Genomic DNA, 18835 nt, shown 5'->3' on the forward strand with positions numbered 1-18835 from the left:
GTTTATGTTTATGTTTATGTTATGTTTTATGTTTTAAATATTACAAGGCTGAATATATTTATACACATATACACGAGAAGCATTTCTGTCTTCTTGTAGCGACATTTACCACTGCTACTGAGGGTTCCCAAACCGTAGCGACATTTACCCACTGCTACTGAGGGTTCCCAAACTTTTCAACCCCGCCAAAATAATCATTTGTCGGCCATCCCACCCATGAACCAAAAATGCCAGACGCCAGAGGATTAAGTTAAAATAATGGATATAAAAGGTTTCTGGCAGACAGTGAACATTTCTACCTTGCTACCGTACAAGTCAAAATTATCATGCCAGCTCTCTCTGCAGTCCTTATGGTTACATAATACTGCGGGGATAGATAGATACTGCCACACACACAAGGCTCTCCAGCTCACTGCAGTGCACCTCAGTGATGCTGAATGAAATTCAAGTGGAGCATTATCAAAACGTCAACAATAATCAAAATCTCCGATAGCTGATTGAGGTTGTACACATACTGCAATAGGCTATACTGTGAATGGTCTTGGAAAATAGTGTTTTTCGTACAGCTTTTTGTCCTAACTCGTGTCACATTTACCATTGACAATGAAAGGAGAATTTACGTCATGTGTCTGAGCAAATCGACATGTTACGTCATGATGATGTATACAGTGATAAGAGCGCCACTCACTCCACACGGGTGTGATTTTTGTATGGGTGCTAGCGCCTTCTATGTCCAGCTTTGAGGGTTTGTGTAAACACAAACATCGTCCTATCACAAACATTGTACTGTATGCCATTGACAATGAATCGCCGGTTTTGAGTGTTTGTGCAAACACGAACATTGCGTAACACAAACATTGAAGAAGAAGGTGTGGGCGCAAATACTCATTGGCCAGAATGTGATGATGTATGACCTGTGTTGTTTTTGACGGCACATTTTGATTTTAGTTTTAGTAATAGTCTCTTGAATAGCTATCATTTAGTTTTAGTCACATGTTAGTTACCTGGAATGTCTTAGTGTTAGTCTAGTTTTAGTCGACTAAAATGTATTTTGGCGGGCCTTGATACCGTCGTAATGACAGTTTTTTTCCACCTTTCGTGCTTGTAGATCGGCTATTTTCAGCATGAAACCAGGTGTAAAATGATTTATACTGGATCTCTTGTCCACTAGTCCCTTCCTAACATTTTAGTCTAGTTTTTATTTGTTGACAAAATTGTCAATATATTCTATTCAAAACCTGCAAAGCAACTATACGGACAGCAGCCAGTAACTAAAGATGGTTTTGTTTTGCCACTGTATACAGACAGACAGACAGACAGACAGACAGACAGACAGACAGACAGACAGACAGACAGACAGACAGGATTAATCCCTAGCGGACATACACAAATGAGGGATATCAAAAGCAGATGCGTGGATTTGCCCACCCAGTAAATCCAACCCTTCCGCTATCTTCTACTCCACAGAAATCCTCCAACTGTGTGCAGAACACCATGCCGCTGATGTCATCGACATCCAGCTATAGCTGTCTGCCAAGTGGCTGTTCACTGTGACCCTGTTCACCATGGGGTCCTTTCACTCCAAATCTCCCGGTATTTAGCGGGATCAGTGGTGGGAGAAGTACTCAGATTGTTTTATTTTACCTATAAGTAAAAGTACCACAATGTAGAAATACTACTAAAGTACAACATATACAAGTCCTGTTTTCAGTCCTGTACAAAAGTATTGTCCATCAAAATATACTTTACAAAATGTGTACAATGCAACACGTGAGCTTGTAGACCGGCTATTTGTTGAACGTTTCTGGAAAATCTTTGAATTTAGTGGGAACAATATGCATTTAAATGTATTTTTAGCAGGTGCTTTTGAATACTTGTGTATTTTCTAAAATAAGTATATATTTGACAGAGCAACATTGACAAAATGACTTGATTTTGCAGCAAGCAATTTGAAGCAATTGTAGAAGTACAATATATTACATTTTATTAAAAAAATATACATGATGTACTTGGCCCATCATTTATGAAATACATACAGTGGCAAGATAAATATAAATTATAATATACAAAATAAATATAAAAAAAAATGGTTACCCTTTGCCTAGAGTCTATCCCTCTATATTTGGGGGCCTACACTGCACTGATGTCATGGACGCATGCTTTGGGATGGCACAGGAAGGGTCATGCATAGACACTTGTCTGCCTAATCTCTGTGTATTGAACAGGATCTCTCCATGGCTGCTGACTACAACACATCAAGGCCATAATAATCCTGGTATCATCCCTATTCCCCGACGGCAAATTCCTCCTGTCACAATGCTTAGACTGTAAACTATTTTAAACAATCTAATAACATACTTTTCTCCTTTTTTTACCTTTAGAACAAATTCTCTTTTTCAAGAATGCCCTGCAACACCTTCACGTGTGTGCACGCACGCAGACAGACAGACAAAGAGACAGAGAGAGAGAGAGAGAGAGAGAGAGAGACAGAAAGTGTGTGTTAAGCCCAAACCACACCAATCTGTCTCCAATGTGCGAGTAGACCCATAGTAGAGTTGCAAGCAACCATTGAATTGAACCAATTGAATCACTTGGGTCAACTTGTGTCTACATGCGTCTAGTCGTCTACATGGGTCTACGTGCAACAGGACATATCACACCACCGGGACGAACGCAGAACCGCTTTGTTGTGTCTCAAGTCTCTCGACCCATTGGTGTGGTTTGGGCTTCGGAGAGACAAGAGCGTGTGTGAGTGCTACTAGTGAGTCAGTGTCCATGCTCCGAGCCGGATAAAGTACTCACCTCAAGTACACGAGTCAAAGTATAGATACTTATGGTCAAATATTATAAATTGAAGTTGCTGTCAAATTTGTACTCGAGTTAAAGGACTGGAGTACTTGCTTTTGAAACTACTATTGTCCTACTTTAGCTATAATTATGGAGGAACTCGGCTTTTACAGCTTTGACACATTGATGTCTCTCAGACAGATACAGGCAACAGAATCAACACCAATAGACAATAATCCTTGTGAAAGCAATTCTTCATCCACGTATCAAAAGCTTTAGACAAAGCAATACAGTGTAGCACAAACAATCTTTTGTTATCCAAAGAATGATAAAACAAATATGGTCTTTCGCTTTTTATCGATTTGTCTAAATTAATTATGTGCTTAGTTCCTGTAACTCACAGCTATGTGCTGACCTTGAGATTTGATGAATACAGCGCTGATGAATGGAGAGACACGCATGCGGGTGTTGAATGTTAAGGTGAGTGAGGAATTGTGAAAGCACTGCCAAAGCAAACAACCTCCAGGTTAGAACAAAATCCTTTCTAGGTGCAAGGCTCGAAGATACATGATGACTCATGTCCTTTTCACATACCTCTGACGAAAGTGGACAACGTACGTGTTTCGGCCTGGTTGGCCTTCCTCAGCTTCATGACAGGATAAAAATCATGTGAGCACAAATATTCTGTATAATAGCTCAATTGTGATGTATTCATATTTTTCTTCATTTTAGAGTGAGGAATTGGACACAGAGGCAGGACTAAAGGCAGCCGCAAGGTTCAACTTAATTTATTCAAATTGTTGTTCCAAAATCTGGTTTCCGCAAAGGCTTAGAGCACAAGCTCTCACAGCGGCGTGGGGGGGAAACAAATAATCACATTTGTGTGAAGTGAGGGGCACTATTATCAACATATATTGTCATACATCACATTCCGTGCTCAAACAGACAGACACACACACACACACACACACACACACACACACACACACACACACAAAGCTGTGCATAGCAATATAAAATAAGAAATATACCAACAAAGCACATACTCACACAAACATAGGACACACGCTACTAGACACCGGCAGTGGAGCACACTTAATGGCCTTCATTGATAAAAAAGGAACATTCTCTGCGGTTAACGATGACGCAAACAGGTAATGTATAAAAGGTCAGACAGGAAGACACCAGAACAACAAGAGGAATAAGGAAACACCTGGGGAATCAACAAACTACCAGAATTACACTAATAGAGGGTATGTGCATGCATAAAGTGAATGGCAGATTGAGTGGCAAATCACGTGGCAAAGGTAGTGGCAAAGTTAATTTAATGTTGTTTAAAGTAGTTTAATGCAATCAAATAGGTGTTATCTGTTTTGATGTATGGGCTGTCAAGACCAGAAAGTAGTTTTTTGTCACTCAGTAAGCGTTCCCGCGTAACTTCCGGGTATGATGATGATGTCACACGCATACCCTCTATAGACCGATTCAGAAACGGGTCTCATGGTCGCAGGCTACATATTCCCTGTAGTCGGAGAGACGACATATCTGCGGTTTAAACCCGCACCACAAACCCGCACCTCATACTAAGCATTTAAAGTATGAGGTATAAAGTACAGCAGCCTTGTGTTCATAAAACAGAAAGATTGGGTATTGGGTAAGACTGACATTATATATCTTTCAGGACCTTTCACTGCTCAACCATTACACTATGGCTCTGGTCTCAGCCACTGCGGTAGATATTTTGACATTCCATTTTTTTTTATGTTGCCAGGGAGCAGCCATAAACTACACATGTTCATCCCGATGTTCTGGGCATCTTTGTAATGTTAGTAAAAAGCAGGTAAAAGAGTAAAGTTTGAGGCAGACATCAGTCACTTTTCCATTCACTGTAGTAGAAGAGGTGCAGGTTTAAACCGCAGATATGTCGTCTCCGCCTACAGGGAATACGTTGCCGGTGACCATGAGACCCGTTTCTGAATCGGTCTATACAGAACATATACAGAGCTACAGAAACATGGCTAAAGACCTAAACTATGAATAAATGTCCAAGGCTGAATATATAAGGCTTGAAGAGCATGACAAAGGCTTGATGATTCACCAGCCTGACAAAAGGATCTGACTGCATGTAACACTGAAACATATACAGTAGCTAGAGTTTTAGAACAGACTGTAGTGTAAAGTCTGTAAATTAATCTGTGTTAACCAGGCCTTCTCTCTCTGCATGAATTCTGTGCATAGCAGTTGTCAGTCTCACAGTGAGGATAGCAGGTTATTATGGAGAGCCAATTACTGGAGATGGAAATGTATCACTTCCTCCATCTCTATGGAGGGTAAAGTTTCATCTCACTCTGGAGAAGAGCACTGTCTACACTGTCGTTTCTTTGGGGACATTTTTGACATTTTTTCGAACAATATTTGCATGCACGCACGCACACACACACACACACACACACACACACACACACTAATACTCAGCGAGTTTGCCGCTAAGACGGTTAAGATGAAAACATGAAGTGAACTTTAAGATCGAGTTTAACCACATGCATCTCTACACGTCATCAATACCGTCGATTAAGTATAGGGCCCATGGGTATAATATGTTAACTATAGGGCCCATGGGTATAATATGTTAACTATAGGGCCCATGGGTATAATATGTTAACTAGGGCCCATAGGTAATTTGTTAACTACTATAGGGCCCATGCATGCGAGTACAGTTAAGCAAGTATAAAGGTTTAAGTTGTTAAAGGAGCTCTTCACCCATTTTCAACTTTATCTTCGTATAATTGATCCTCATTTGATGGCACCCAGCCTGTTTACTCACTCTGCGTCCCATTGGTGGGCTTTGGACAAGTCAGAAACCTGCCTACCGATGACATCATAGATGGGCATGGCTTGGTAATTTTGATGATGCATGCACCGTCCCAGCCAACCCGCCACTTTTGATGCGTATGCAAATAAAACAGCAAATTGTGCCTGATTTGCTGGGACCAGATTACATACATGACCATATTTCTTACGTCATCATTGAGAGCTAGTCATACATATACTATATATATGTAATTTGCTGTTTTATTTGCATACGCATCAAAAGTGGCGGGTTGGCTGGGGCGGTTTTTGGCGCAAAGTAACCACAATATACCGCTAATCAACTTACAAATTACATATATATAGTATATGTATGACTAGCTCTCAATGATGACGTAAGAAATATGGTCATGTATGTAATCTGGTCCCAGCAAATCAGGCACAATTTGCTGTTTTATTTGCATATACATATATATAGTATATGTATGACTAGCTCTCAATGATGACGTAGAAATATGGTCATGTATGTAATCTGGTCCCAGCAAATCAGGCACAATTTGCTGTTTTATTTGCATACGCATCAAAAGTGTATGACTAGCTCTCAATGATGACGTAAGAAATATGGTTATGTATGTAATCTGGTCCCAGCAAATCAGGCACAATTTGCTGTTTTATTTGCATACGCATCAAAAGTGGCGGGTTGGCTGGGACGGTTTTTGGCGCAAAGTAACCGCAGTATACCGCTAATCAACTTACAAATTACATATATATATATAGTATATGTATAACTAGCTCTCAATGATGACGTAAGAAATATGTGGATTAAAGGACCCAATGCCAGAGTGTAATTGCTATAAAAGAATATATTTCCATTAAAATAATTCAAAATGAAATCAGGATATTAGAAAGAGTAGAACACGTATGCATACATGTAAAAGATAAAGATCTATATATCACTCTTATGTACAGATCACCTAAAACAGACCTTTCGAAATTAAACACATTTCTCGAAAACATGGTAAAGTATCTATCATCTCCGACTTCTGCAATTATGATAATAGGAGATTTCAATGAAGACCAATATAGTGAGAAAGGTAGAAGTATAAAGACCTTCATGTCAAGATTAGGCTTTAAACAATTAAATACAAATCCAACTACAGATCACGGAAGTATTTTAGATCATGTATATTTTAACAAATGTGAAGTTACAGACACATATTACTCTGATCATGATTTAGTATTAATATCACTATAGTCCAAGATGAAATACATTTAAAACAATTGACAATTTACAATAAATAATAAAATAATTATACTGTATACGTGATAACATATTTTAATTCAGTTTATATACCATTTTTTTCATCACATATCAATGATTTATTTTTCTTTGAAAAACTAAAAAGGGATCCAGAATATTTCTAAATTGATAAAACTGTATTTCTTATATAGATAGAAACTTGAACCATACTTAATAATACTAGGTGTTTACATGCATAAAGTAGGTAGGTAGCAAATAGTTACACCTAATAATTAGACATTTCAAACGTTCCTTCACAGAGATACTGAGATTTCACAGTTTACAGCGGTCGAAAGTACTTGCGCGCTCTGCTTGCGCACTAGTTGGCCATTTATGGCCTACTTGTGTGCAACAAGCAAGTATGCACTCGACAGAGTGCAGTTCTAGTTATGTATGCTTTTAATGATAATTACCGTATTTCATTAGCATGCTTTTATGATAATTAAGCCTATTAAGCTACTTATGGAGGAAGAACAAAACAAGACAAAAAACAAATCCTCAGGATTCTGACAACACACACGCACATATGCATGCACACACGCACAGTCGCACACACACATTAGCACACACATAAGCTCGTAGATCGTACAAGCTTGTAGAAAAATTCAGAGCGAATGTTTTTAACTCAGGGGTCCCCGGAGCAACATATTTTCAGATGGGGGTCGGTGGCCAATTACATATACTTTTTGGGGGCCTTGACATGAAAAACTTTGAGAACCACTGACATAGAAACATATGTTTTTCTGAAAACTGTCTGGTCTCAGTCATAAATGGGTTAAAAAGAACAAGATAACAGACCCAGATTGGCATGCAGTGAGTGAAGCCATTACTCACCGCCAGATTGCAGTAAATCATCCAAACTGAAATCATCCTGAATACAGTCTCCAAATGTCACGGACACATCCACAACACACATGCCGTATGTGCATCCCCATGCAAATATGAAACACTAACAAAACCTTGACTTCGATCTGTGTGTGTGTGTGTGTGTGTGTGTGCATATGCGTGCCTGTGTGTGTGCCTGTGTGTGTGTGTGTGTGTGTGTGCGCGTATTGACAGAAATGTCACTGTATTGAGGTTGAGTGGACCTGTGGGGCCTTTGCAACATAGTGCTGTACTGATTTCTTGATTTTTTACCAATGCCATTTGCTCTATCTTCTTTTTCTTTGCTTTATTCTTATTATTTTTATTCTTATTATTCACTATTGCTACCATTGAGATGTTTTGTTTTTATTGTTGTGAAGCACTTTGTGACTATGATGTCTGTGAAATGTGCTCTATAAATAAAATGTACTTTATACTTACTCCAGGCCATAATGTCCTATAATGAGAGTGACATGTGGTGTGACAAATGTCCATCATAATATATAGTCCATACAATACAGATTATACAGACAGTATACTCAATGTCAAATGAAGGTCGTCTGTCTTTACGTTTTAACCCTGCCGGCGCTTTTTCCCCACCGTTTCTTTTTCTCAAACATTTCAATTATTATTTATTTACCCATTATTTATTCAGCATTTGAGCCACGGACCACCATTTGATGTGATTTAGCCTCTCCGACCCAAAACCAAAGAATATTTTGTTGTTGAGTTTCAGAGTTTGTCCACAATTCCATGATAACAGGCAAACGTTGATCAAAATAACACATCTTTCTACATTGTGTAATAATTTAACTCTTGAGAGTGTACAATGAAATCGAATGGACCCGTACGGGACCAGGCCAGACCAATAGGAATAATATAAAGAATTCTGTCTTGATTAGTCCTCAAACAATTTGAAGAAATTAGAGAACTAGAAGAAAGAAAAAAAAACATTCACACATTCTGCCGTTCATTCACACTCAGTCTTTCAGGTTTCTGAATTGCTCTTAACTGAATAAGAGTATTCCTTGAAAATCTATGCGGCGAGCAAGTCATTTTCTGTCAGGTTTCTTTAGAGGTTTCTGTCCACAGCCCATCAATGATAGTGTGAGTAGACAGAGCGTGTGTGCGTGTGTACTGCGTGCGTGCGTACTGCGTGCGTGCGTACCGCATGCGTGCCCTATTTTTCAGTATTCTGAGGTTTGTCTTTTTGTCAGAAAATTAATGTTCTTCCTTCATAAATAGTGTTGAACAGTATGCTGGAAAAGTGGCTTTGACCCTTTAACCTCATAAGACATAAGAAATTATCATATTATTTGAGAGATTGAAAACAAGTAAGCTGCTTTTTCATTTACTGCAATATTGATTTTCACTCCAAAAAGTTTATTTTATTTTTTATTTGCTGAGCAGGAACCGTGGATATGGTTACTTTTCCACCAAGATGTGGTTCTGGTGCAAAACAAATGTTGCAATGTACTGTATTCAGGACAGTGTTTTTTATGTATTAAAATTACTGTGGTATTCTTTTACTCTTAGCACTTTCGTTGCCCACTGGTGTTTAGGTGAAATGACCGCAGGCAGCCAGGCTATATCTGTGAATTTGAGCCAACTACTTCCGGGGCACACAGTCCAATACAGCGAGAGGAGGAGCAAAAAGTTGTACGAGCAGCAGCCGACATGTCTTAGCTTTCACCACAAACGGTAATATGGCGGGCGCAATGTGATAAACAATCACTATTTAGTATTTACATATGAACATCGGGCGGATTGGAAAAAAAAACAACAAATTTGGAGTATTTTTCTGAGAAAACAAGCAGCAAAGAAACGATAATGAGTGGATCCTTATGGGAGGCGCGCGCATTGATCCTCAGATGAAAAGAGCATATAGGCGCAGTCATAGCAGCCTGGGCAGCACGAAAGGTTAGTGTTGTGCTTTGGCTGCTGCTTGGAACTGATATAAACCTTACAACCCGCCATATAACGTAATGGCAGGTATGGCGACCTTCGGGGTTAAATCTTAACCCGTCATCTGACGGGTTCCGAAGAGTTTTGGCATCATGAGTGTTAAGGAAAATACCAGTGTATTCTACCACCATTGCTCACCACGTTAAAACTGTCGATACAAGAGAGAGAACACTTCAGCTCACCATTTGCAATACGCAATGGTTTACACTGTCATCTCGTTTTGTCTTACTTTGCTTCGATTTTACAGTCTATTGTTGTAATGTAATTAAGCACTGAATGTTAATTGTTTTCTATCCTCATGGGCATGACTGTATTTTATTGTGAAGCAATTGCATTCATCACATCAGACTTAAAAAGACCTGGAGCTCCAACAGCATAACAATGACAACCATAAGCTATAAAACTGTACAAGACGCTATAGTGATGCCAGTATTGCTGTACTGTATGCATGTGATACGTGGAAAATTAGCAAAGGAGACAACAAGCAAACATAGCAATGACATGAAGGGCAACAGAAGAAAAGGAAGACTAAAGACCACCTGGAGGCGCACCGTTGAGAAAGAAAGACAAGAAGCAGGATGGAAATCATGGTCTGAAGTGAGGACTGCAGATAGCCTGACACACACTTTTCATTTAGTTTCACTTCATTATTCTGAATCGCCAGAACATATTTTCTTAATGGGCGTGGCTAGCAATTCAGGGCTGGAGCCAGGCTAGACTGCAGCAGCTGACCATGAAAAAAGTGGAAGTGCCCTGTTTAGGCATTACAAGGCATGAATAGGTAACAATAGCAATTACCCCCATTTTCAGCACTGAAAATAGATAGAAAATAACAAATATACAAGTGTGTTACATCGCTGCACAGAAAAGTATAACACAGGGGAAACTGTAACCCCAGATGCCAGAATCACAACCTGAATATATTTGTATAATTGTACACCTACAGTATGACTATTGACTTGTATTTTTTTTTTTATGTATTTTTTATCCCACGATTTTGTAACCCATTTTTCACCCCTGTGTCAATCATCTAATGTGATCCTGGGCTCTACACACCCTCCACCAACCTAGTCCCCAACCCATATATGGAGGACAAGGGGAGAGCAACGGACTTGAACTCATGCTTCCTTCATGCCTGAGTGTCCAAGTTGCTCCTTTACACCTGACAGGGGGGAGTTTCCCTGGTTGGACGTAGCGTGTGGAAGGAACACGTTATTCCAACCAGTTCCTTTCCCCTCCATCAGGCGCCCCGGCTGGCCAGGGGGAGGCAGTTTAGTGACCAGGATTACTGCATGTTTTTTGTGAGGGTACCTACCCTAGGGGACACGGGGAGAACATGCAAACTCCATACAGAAAGGCCCTTTCGCCAACCCCGCCTTCGGGTATGGGCACTGATGACACGGAGGAGGAAGCACGCCGCCAGCACCCACAGTGTCCCGAGCGGGAATCGAACCCAGGACCTTCTATGACTATTGACTTGTGACACATTAAATTAAATTATACTGCGTTGTGTGGGGACATACTTTGGCTCAACAGTATAGCAATTGAGCCAATTAAGTACACACACACACACACACACACACACACACAATAATAAACAATAAACTGTTATCACATTGCCATGTATGCACTTTACACATCTATGCTGTCACTCAATTTAATTAAATTCAACTTGATTAAAGTGTGAAATCACACCAAGTTGTCTCAAGACACTTTACATGTAGAGCGACAAAGCTCTGTCTGTTTGCAAACCGACAGAGATCCCACCCAGAGCAAGCAACATCTAAACTAACTACTATAACAAGGCAACATCTATACTATCTATCTATTGCATTAGCCCGTGTCTGTAGTGTGTGTGTGTGTGTGTGTGTGTGTGTGTACTGTGGTCCTACCTGAGGCGCAGTTGCAGAGGATGTGAGAGGAGATGGGCTGAGTGTGGATATTGTCTCTATCTCTCCGTTTCTCGCTGTCTCTCAGTCGGTGTGTTGTGATGGAGGGTAAATGTGTGGTGCGTGTGTGTGTGTTTCTCTCTCTATGTGTGTGTGTGTGTGTGTGTGTGTGTGTGTGTGTGGGGGGGGGGGGGGGGGTGTAGGGCAGGCAGCCAATAGCAGAACCTTTTTGAACAAATGCCTTCACCATATGTCCCTCTCTTTTTCTAGCACACACACTGTGCTCTGCGCACGCACGCACACACACACACACACACACACACACACACACACACACCTTTGTACTTATTGTAATGTGTGTTGGCATCACACTGGCACCACGCGCACGCACCTCCCTCCCTCCCTTAGGGACAGTCAATATCACTTCACCCATTATTAATTTCTGTACATACCATTTTCCCCCACATTTATCGTAAGCAATAGCTTCCATTATAGCACGCTGACTTTCCAGGGATAGAAAGCCTGCCGTTTCTATCAGCTTGGATTCCCCATCTCATTTCGGAACTGTCAAAGCCCTCTGAGATACAGACAGGATATAGAGAAAATGGGACCGTTATAATAATAAGCACTGAGTGAGGACCATGAGGTTGAAATTTGGTGTTACAGTTTTTCACGATTGTTAACACGCAGAAATCTGTTAACACGCAGAAATCTGTTAACACGCAGAAATCTGTTAACACGCAGAAATCTGTTAACACGCAGAAATCTTGCACAACAAATTTGCACATCCTTCACTTCATGTACCTAATCGCTCGACACAATTTGCACTACATCACACTCCCTTTTCTGCATTAGACTCTGACTTTCTTTCTTTACACTCCGATGTCAATTACACATTATACCGTGTTGTCCAAACACTACACACAATGTTCAGTTGTTGCGCACACTTCTCACAGAAAATCTCAACGCATCAACCTACAACACACAAATAGTCAAATCTCTAAACAGTCAGATGTGGTGAGCAATTTGCAAGCATAAAAGGGACTTGAGAGCCTCTGTTTTGTTGGGTGAACAATGGAGAACCTTGAAGAGATCGACAACCAGAGAAGAGGGGTAAGAGAGGAGGACGAGGAGGTAGAGGAGTAGGTGGACAGAGAGGAGGAAGAGGAGGAGGTAGAGGAGTAGGTGGACAGAGAGGAGGAGGAGGAGGAGGGAGAGGAGTAGGTGGACAGAGAGGAGGAGGAGGGAGATGAGTAGGTGGACAGAGAGGAGGAGGAGGGAGAGGAGGACAAGGAGGGAGAGGAAGAGGAGGAAGAGGAGGAGGTAGAGGAGTAGGTGGACAGAGAGGAGGAGGAGGGAGATGAGTAGGTGGACAGAGAGGAGGAGGGAGAGGAGGACAAGGAGGGAGAGGAAGAGGAGGAAAAGGAGGAGGAAGAGGAGAAAGAAGAAGGAGAACGGTCATATCTAATAAGATTCGGGCAACTGTGGTTGACAATGTGCTCAATCATGGTTTGACCATGAGCCAGAGGGTTCAACCCAATCTCAGCCACTACACAGTTGCTGGCATCATTCTCCTTTCCTGAATCCTATTGAGGAGTTCTTTTCAGCTTGGAGGTAGAAGGTATATGAACGGAACCCACAGAGCCGGCTATGAGCAGGCTGGTTTACAGTAAAAATAAAATAAAATAAAATATTTCTTCGGCTGCATATTTGTGTGCTGTTTTATGTTTGACTATGAAAAAGTAGGCCTACACAGAGTCATTTTACAAAAGGAGAAATGGCCCATTCTCCAGAATCATTGTCATTCATGTGTGTTCCATTTCTATGATTGTGTTTTAAGATTCTCACTGACATTGTGCTGTAAATGCTTGGTAGTGTGTAGCCAATGCTTAGTTGTGTGTACTCAATGAATGGTGTGTGTGTGTCATTTGAAAATATGGCTGTGTGTACCAAATGCGAAAACACGAGTTCCATTTTGGGAACAGTTAAGAGATTTGATGGCAAAGAGTCATCATGGAAAAGGAGAGTCAGGGTTTAGCATTTCGTGTGTGAGGTTTTCAGTTTTGTGTGTGCAGTTTTTTGAGAATGCCGAAAAATGTGTGTTAACAATTGTGAAAAACTGTAAATGATTTAGCTTCTCCGACATGCCCACGCAGCCTCCCACTTATGTCTCACAGAAACAGCAGGAGCTGAACTTTTTCTCAAAGTTGTTTATTTAGCCTACTACTTTGTAGCGCACTGCTGTGTAAGGCAACAGCAAAGAATTGCAGCAAAAAAATAATAATTATATATTAGTCACTTTCATAGCAGGTCAGATTGACCCATGAATTCTGACACAACTACCTTAAAACGTTCTTGCACACACGGAAAAAAAGCTTTATTGTTCATTTTAAAACCCGCTTGGAAGTTGAATTAATGTTTTGGATTTTGCTTTGTGTGCCTTTAACTCAGGAGACACTTTGGTGAAAACATGTTGTTCTCCACATTGGACACAATCAAAAGTGTCTCAATACTCACCAGTGGTGGAAAGTAGTAGCCTACATTTACCGGAGTACTGTAGACTACTTAAGTACATGTTTTAAGTATTTTTTTTATTATTTTTTGTAAGTGATACACCGCTATACATTTTAAATAGAAACATTGTACTTTTGACTCTACTACATTTCTAGGAAGGGACTCTTGGGACAGACACTTACAAAAATATATTATGAATTAACCACTTATAACTATAAGCCCTATTTCAAATAGAGAGAAAGTCCAAAGCTGGTGTACAAGCTCCCAATGCATCACAGCGCTTGTAGATACAGTGCTATTTTCCCCATTTTGGTGTTAGCATTATGTTATGCTTTAGCTTTTTAACTGTCAGGATGTAGAAGAATCTGATCTCGGGTCAAAATGGGTTAAAAAAATGAAGCAATCATGAACAAAGATCCTGCACTCTGCTCTTGCTCAGCACCATCAGAGGTTTCGTTTCGGGGGGGAAATTCAGACAATCTCGGAAAATGCACTTTGAAATTCATACTTGTGAATACTTTTTCCACCATTGCTCAAATCCTTTAGTGTTAATCTATAAGACTAATTCAAGTTAATGTATTATTGTCAAACACACGTTGGTAGAGGTCTAGGCCTACAACCACTGGTAACTCAACACATCCTTATTTTGACGTCTCCCAGCCACAGTCAAATACATTTTCATTTGTAGGTCCTTGACATGAAGAAGTTTGATGAGAAGCATGTGGATTCTTCAGGGTACAGTTAGGGTTCTCAGGGTTTGTGAAGAGCCGTTTAGGATACAGTAGATCCATCAGGGTAAGGGTAGGGTACAGTAGGATACAGTGTAATTCTCCCCTCCGTCCTACGGTAGCTTGGCTGTCCTCCTGTTTGTGAGGAACATGGACAAACAACCAGCCAGTTAATATATACTGCAATTCTGAAATGCTAATATAGTTTGAGTAAAAAGTGTTTAGTATATTGTTGAGATTAGTTTTTAGTTAGTTGCACGAGTGAACAGTCTTTTGTCTGCTGGCTATTCAAAAATACAAGATCTAAAAGCGTTTGAAAATGCGTTTGAATTATTTTTTTTTACTCTTTTGGGGGTCGTTAGCACAATTTGTTTTGAGAACGACTGCTCTAGACCACACACTTTATCGCCTAGCAACAGACTATTGAGTGTCTCCATTTCTTACTCACTGTTGGAGGGAACGCTCTGCATGCGGCCGATCTCGTGGGGAACGAATAGGAGTGCTAACTGCTAAGCTGAACAGCTTAGACCTATTTGTCATGGTGCATGTTTAGCTTTAGTGTTAGGAATTGACAACAAGCGCAGTGGTGGCAAAAGTACAGACAAATTTGACTTAATGTAGAAAAACTCTGATGCAAGTAAAAGTCCGGAATTCAAAATTGACTTGATAAACGTACAAATGTATTGGTATCAAAATGTAATTAAAGTGCCAAAAGTATAAAGTAGTCATTATAAAGAATGTCCCATTTCGCATGTTTTCAAATGTATACAATTTTTTTATCTTTTGATAGTAGCCAAACAATTTATAACAATTTATATAGGGTCAAAGTGGTTAATGTATGTTTTGTAATAATAATCTACAAAGTAACTACCGGTAACTAAAGTTTTCAAACAAATGTAGTGGTGTAAAAGTACAATATTTGGATCCAAAATGTAGTGGAGTCAAAGTAAAATTATTGGAAATTAGTAAAGTAATAAAATGTACTCCACCACTGACAAGTGTTTGTTTTCAGGTATTAAAGCCTTGATTTGTAGCAGTAAAAAAGGCAGGGTGACAGAATTCACGTCATTATGATATAAAATTATTTAGTAAAGGTGGGTCTCATATTGAGCAACGGCAGTCAGTTCAAACGGGTGACCACACATGATAGAAGACATACTCCACTCCCAAGTACTCACACTGATCACATTAAAATTGAACTGATCACAGTTATATTGAATAAGTTAGAATGGTTTCCATTCATCTTAAAATAAATGCACTGACTCTCTGTACACGTGTGTACGTATGTAATCCACGTAACTCGAGAACCATTCGCCCCACCGACTTCAAATTCGACACAGTACACGTTCTACACTATCCACAAGGAGTACACACGGTTGTCCAGAACCGCCAGAATAGGCTCAGGTCAGGCTTAATGAGCCTAAGTCCCCATCACCTGTCCAATTTCCAGGCTCTGCCTGAGCCAATTGATTAGAATGGCAACCCCAGCCTACACCTATATTCACACTTGTACTGTTTGACTTGAGTAAAAAGTACAAAACAACATTTTGTTTTAACCAAAAATATCACCACTTGCACTACCTTTAATCACTTAAACCCCAGCATCCATTTTGTGGGGAGAACCTTCACAGAAAAGAACACATCACATTGCAACCTTGTAAGATTGTAGACCAGCTATTTTCAGGGAAGATATTTAATGTAGAGTGAAAACAGAAAATACTGTAGTACAGAGCCCTGAGGGACTCTGCTTGTTGCAGAGGTTTAGTGAAAATGTAGTCTAAAAGTACTGCTTTTCTTACATGGGCATGACGCCAAGGCAATCTTGTTCTTCTGTCTATACAATTATAAAGAAGACCTTGGAGTTATCTCCGAAGCGGTTTAATTGTGTCTTACGTAACAAGAAATGACAGTTACATAACGTTGCTGTCGGGCAGAAACCTCTTATCTCCATATTTTAACTTTTTATGTTGTAGTTTTTCTTTTTTTTGGGGGGGGGGGGGTGAATTAATGCCATAGTACTTCATAATACAGTGTCACACAAAGGTATCAGAAATAGCGACTACAAGCTGAAAACATGTCGCACTGCGATGCATTCTGAGCTTGTATAATTGAATTTTTATTTTTGAATATATATATATATATATATATATATATATATATATATATATATATATATATATATATATATATATCCTGAAAGGTACAGTATCAGTTTTGAACATATGCGGTTTCCAACCGACAGTAAGGATGAGTACATCTCAAAAGCATTACATATGTGTCTCTTCTCCTGGCTCGATCTGAAGTAGAGAGAACAAAGGAGGAGAGCACTTAAGGACGACTGCAGAAAGCTGGAGTGCAGGAGGAGAGATAAACAGCGTCTCAGTATATACGTACTCTGTGTGTGTTTAAACCTGCACTATGCTGAGGTGCTACAGCGGGGACAATGTAACCAAGTGCATTTACTATAGCACTGTACTTAAATACAAATTTGAGATGCTTTTACTCGATTGAGTGTTTCCATGTTTCAGTTTTTGTACATTCATTCATTGATTGTACACCACTACATTTCAAGGCTTCATGTGGTGTTTGATAGATTTCTTCTCTCATTTTTAGTTTTCTTTGTTTTTGTTGGGTGAATTACTTCATTAAGCCCTATTTGTTTTAATGGTCCAACATTGAGGAGCAATTTGGAACCGTCTCCGGTACCTGCAAGGGTCCATTTGGAACCCCCTCAAGAAACCCAGAGGGTCCCATGATCTCACATTCCAACTTCTTCCACAACTGCGTCAACAAAACAAACAAACAAAACACAGCATCCAGTATTTTATAAACGCTTTTAATTAGAACGTACATGGAAAGTAGTTAGTTGACACACACACACACACACACACACACACACACACACACACACACACACACACACATCATTTTAGAATAAATTCAACTTAGGCACTGTGCCTGACACCCAGTGTGACACATGAAGCCGTAGTTACACAAACTCGTCAATAGATGGCAACGTAGTTTTGTGAAAGGCACAAGTAGCAGCTTGTGAGTCAGTGCATTAATATAAAAAATCTGGTTAACAGCAGATAAGTTTGTTGAGGCATATAAAACAATGGAAAGAGAGAGGAAGGAGGCAAAGAAAGAAAGAAATAAATGAATTCAGTTAGTTCTTGCAGTTGCACGGCACGCAGTCATCTCGTCAAGGCTGTTGCTACCTGTGCTTAGGGGCTCGTCCGGCACCCGTCCACCGGGGCAGGGGGGCAGGGGGCTGCGTTGGCCGGGCTTGTGAGTGAACGTGGGCTTCACGGGCAGCAGCAGCAAGTCTTCACAGTGAGGGTACGTCGTAGTCTGGCCAACGGCGTCTCTGCAACCGCCCACCTTGGCCACGCCCATGGCGGGTCTGAAGACCTTGCTGGTGTAGCCCTCCGGGTGGTAGGAGAGAGACTCGTCCCCGCGGCTGTGGCCACCACGCGGCGGGAGGACTTTGTCCTCGACCTCGCCGATGATCACCAGTTCGGCCTCGATGTCTTGGTCCTCCTCATCGTCCTCGGCCGTCTGGTAGCCCATGAAAATCATGGTGATGGGTCCCGACCCCAGGTCGTCCGGCAGGCTGTTGACCAAGTTGAACGACGCCTCGACTGTCTCGATGAGAGGGGCGGGGCTGTGAGCGTCGGCACCAGATGTTGTCCGGCCCTCCGAGGTCCTGTACGACGCCAAAGACAATGGCAGCATTTACTTTTACAACATTCGACATGTTGACCGTCATGTATGCAGCCATACTGTGCCATCCTTGCTGCTATTGCACATATTGTATAGACTTTTGCTTGTTTTACAGATCATGTTATTGTTGTCTTTCTCATTGTTACTATGCTGCTGCTATGATGTCTCACCCACAACCCACCAAATGCAGCCTCTAATTATGATGCTGTGGGATTTCTACAGAATTGGACTGGGGCACCGCTGATGCCGAAATATAG

The 18835-nt window shown here is 40.6% G+C and overlaps 1 protein-coding gene across 2 annotated transcripts in view; it reads right to left on the minus strand.

Moving 5' to 3' along the window:
• Positions 1-13837: 13837 nt before the first annotated feature.
• The window catches only part of LOC310868144 (palmdelphin-like), a 34157-nt gene continuing 29159 nt past the window's right edge, over positions 13838-18835 (minus strand). For both annotated transcript variants that reach the window (XM_083778411.1, XM_083778410.1), the window contains 2 exons: positions 18074-18561; positions 13838-14990 (listed from right to left, as the gene is read on the minus strand). In XM_083778411.1, the coding sequence (XP_083634537.1) occupies positions 14899-14990; positions 18074-18561 (580 nt within the window). In that variant the 3' untranslated portion in view covers positions 13838-14898. The remainder of the gene's footprint in view (positions 14991-18073; positions 18562-18835) is intronic.

The sequence above is a fragment of the Protomyctophum parallelum genome (genome assembly GCF_964188405.1).
Source record: "Protomyctophum parallelum genome assembly, chromosome: 12".
NCBI classification, from domain to species: Eukaryota; Metazoa; Chordata; class Actinopteri; order Myctophiformes; family Myctophidae; genus Protomyctophum; species Protomyctophum parallelum.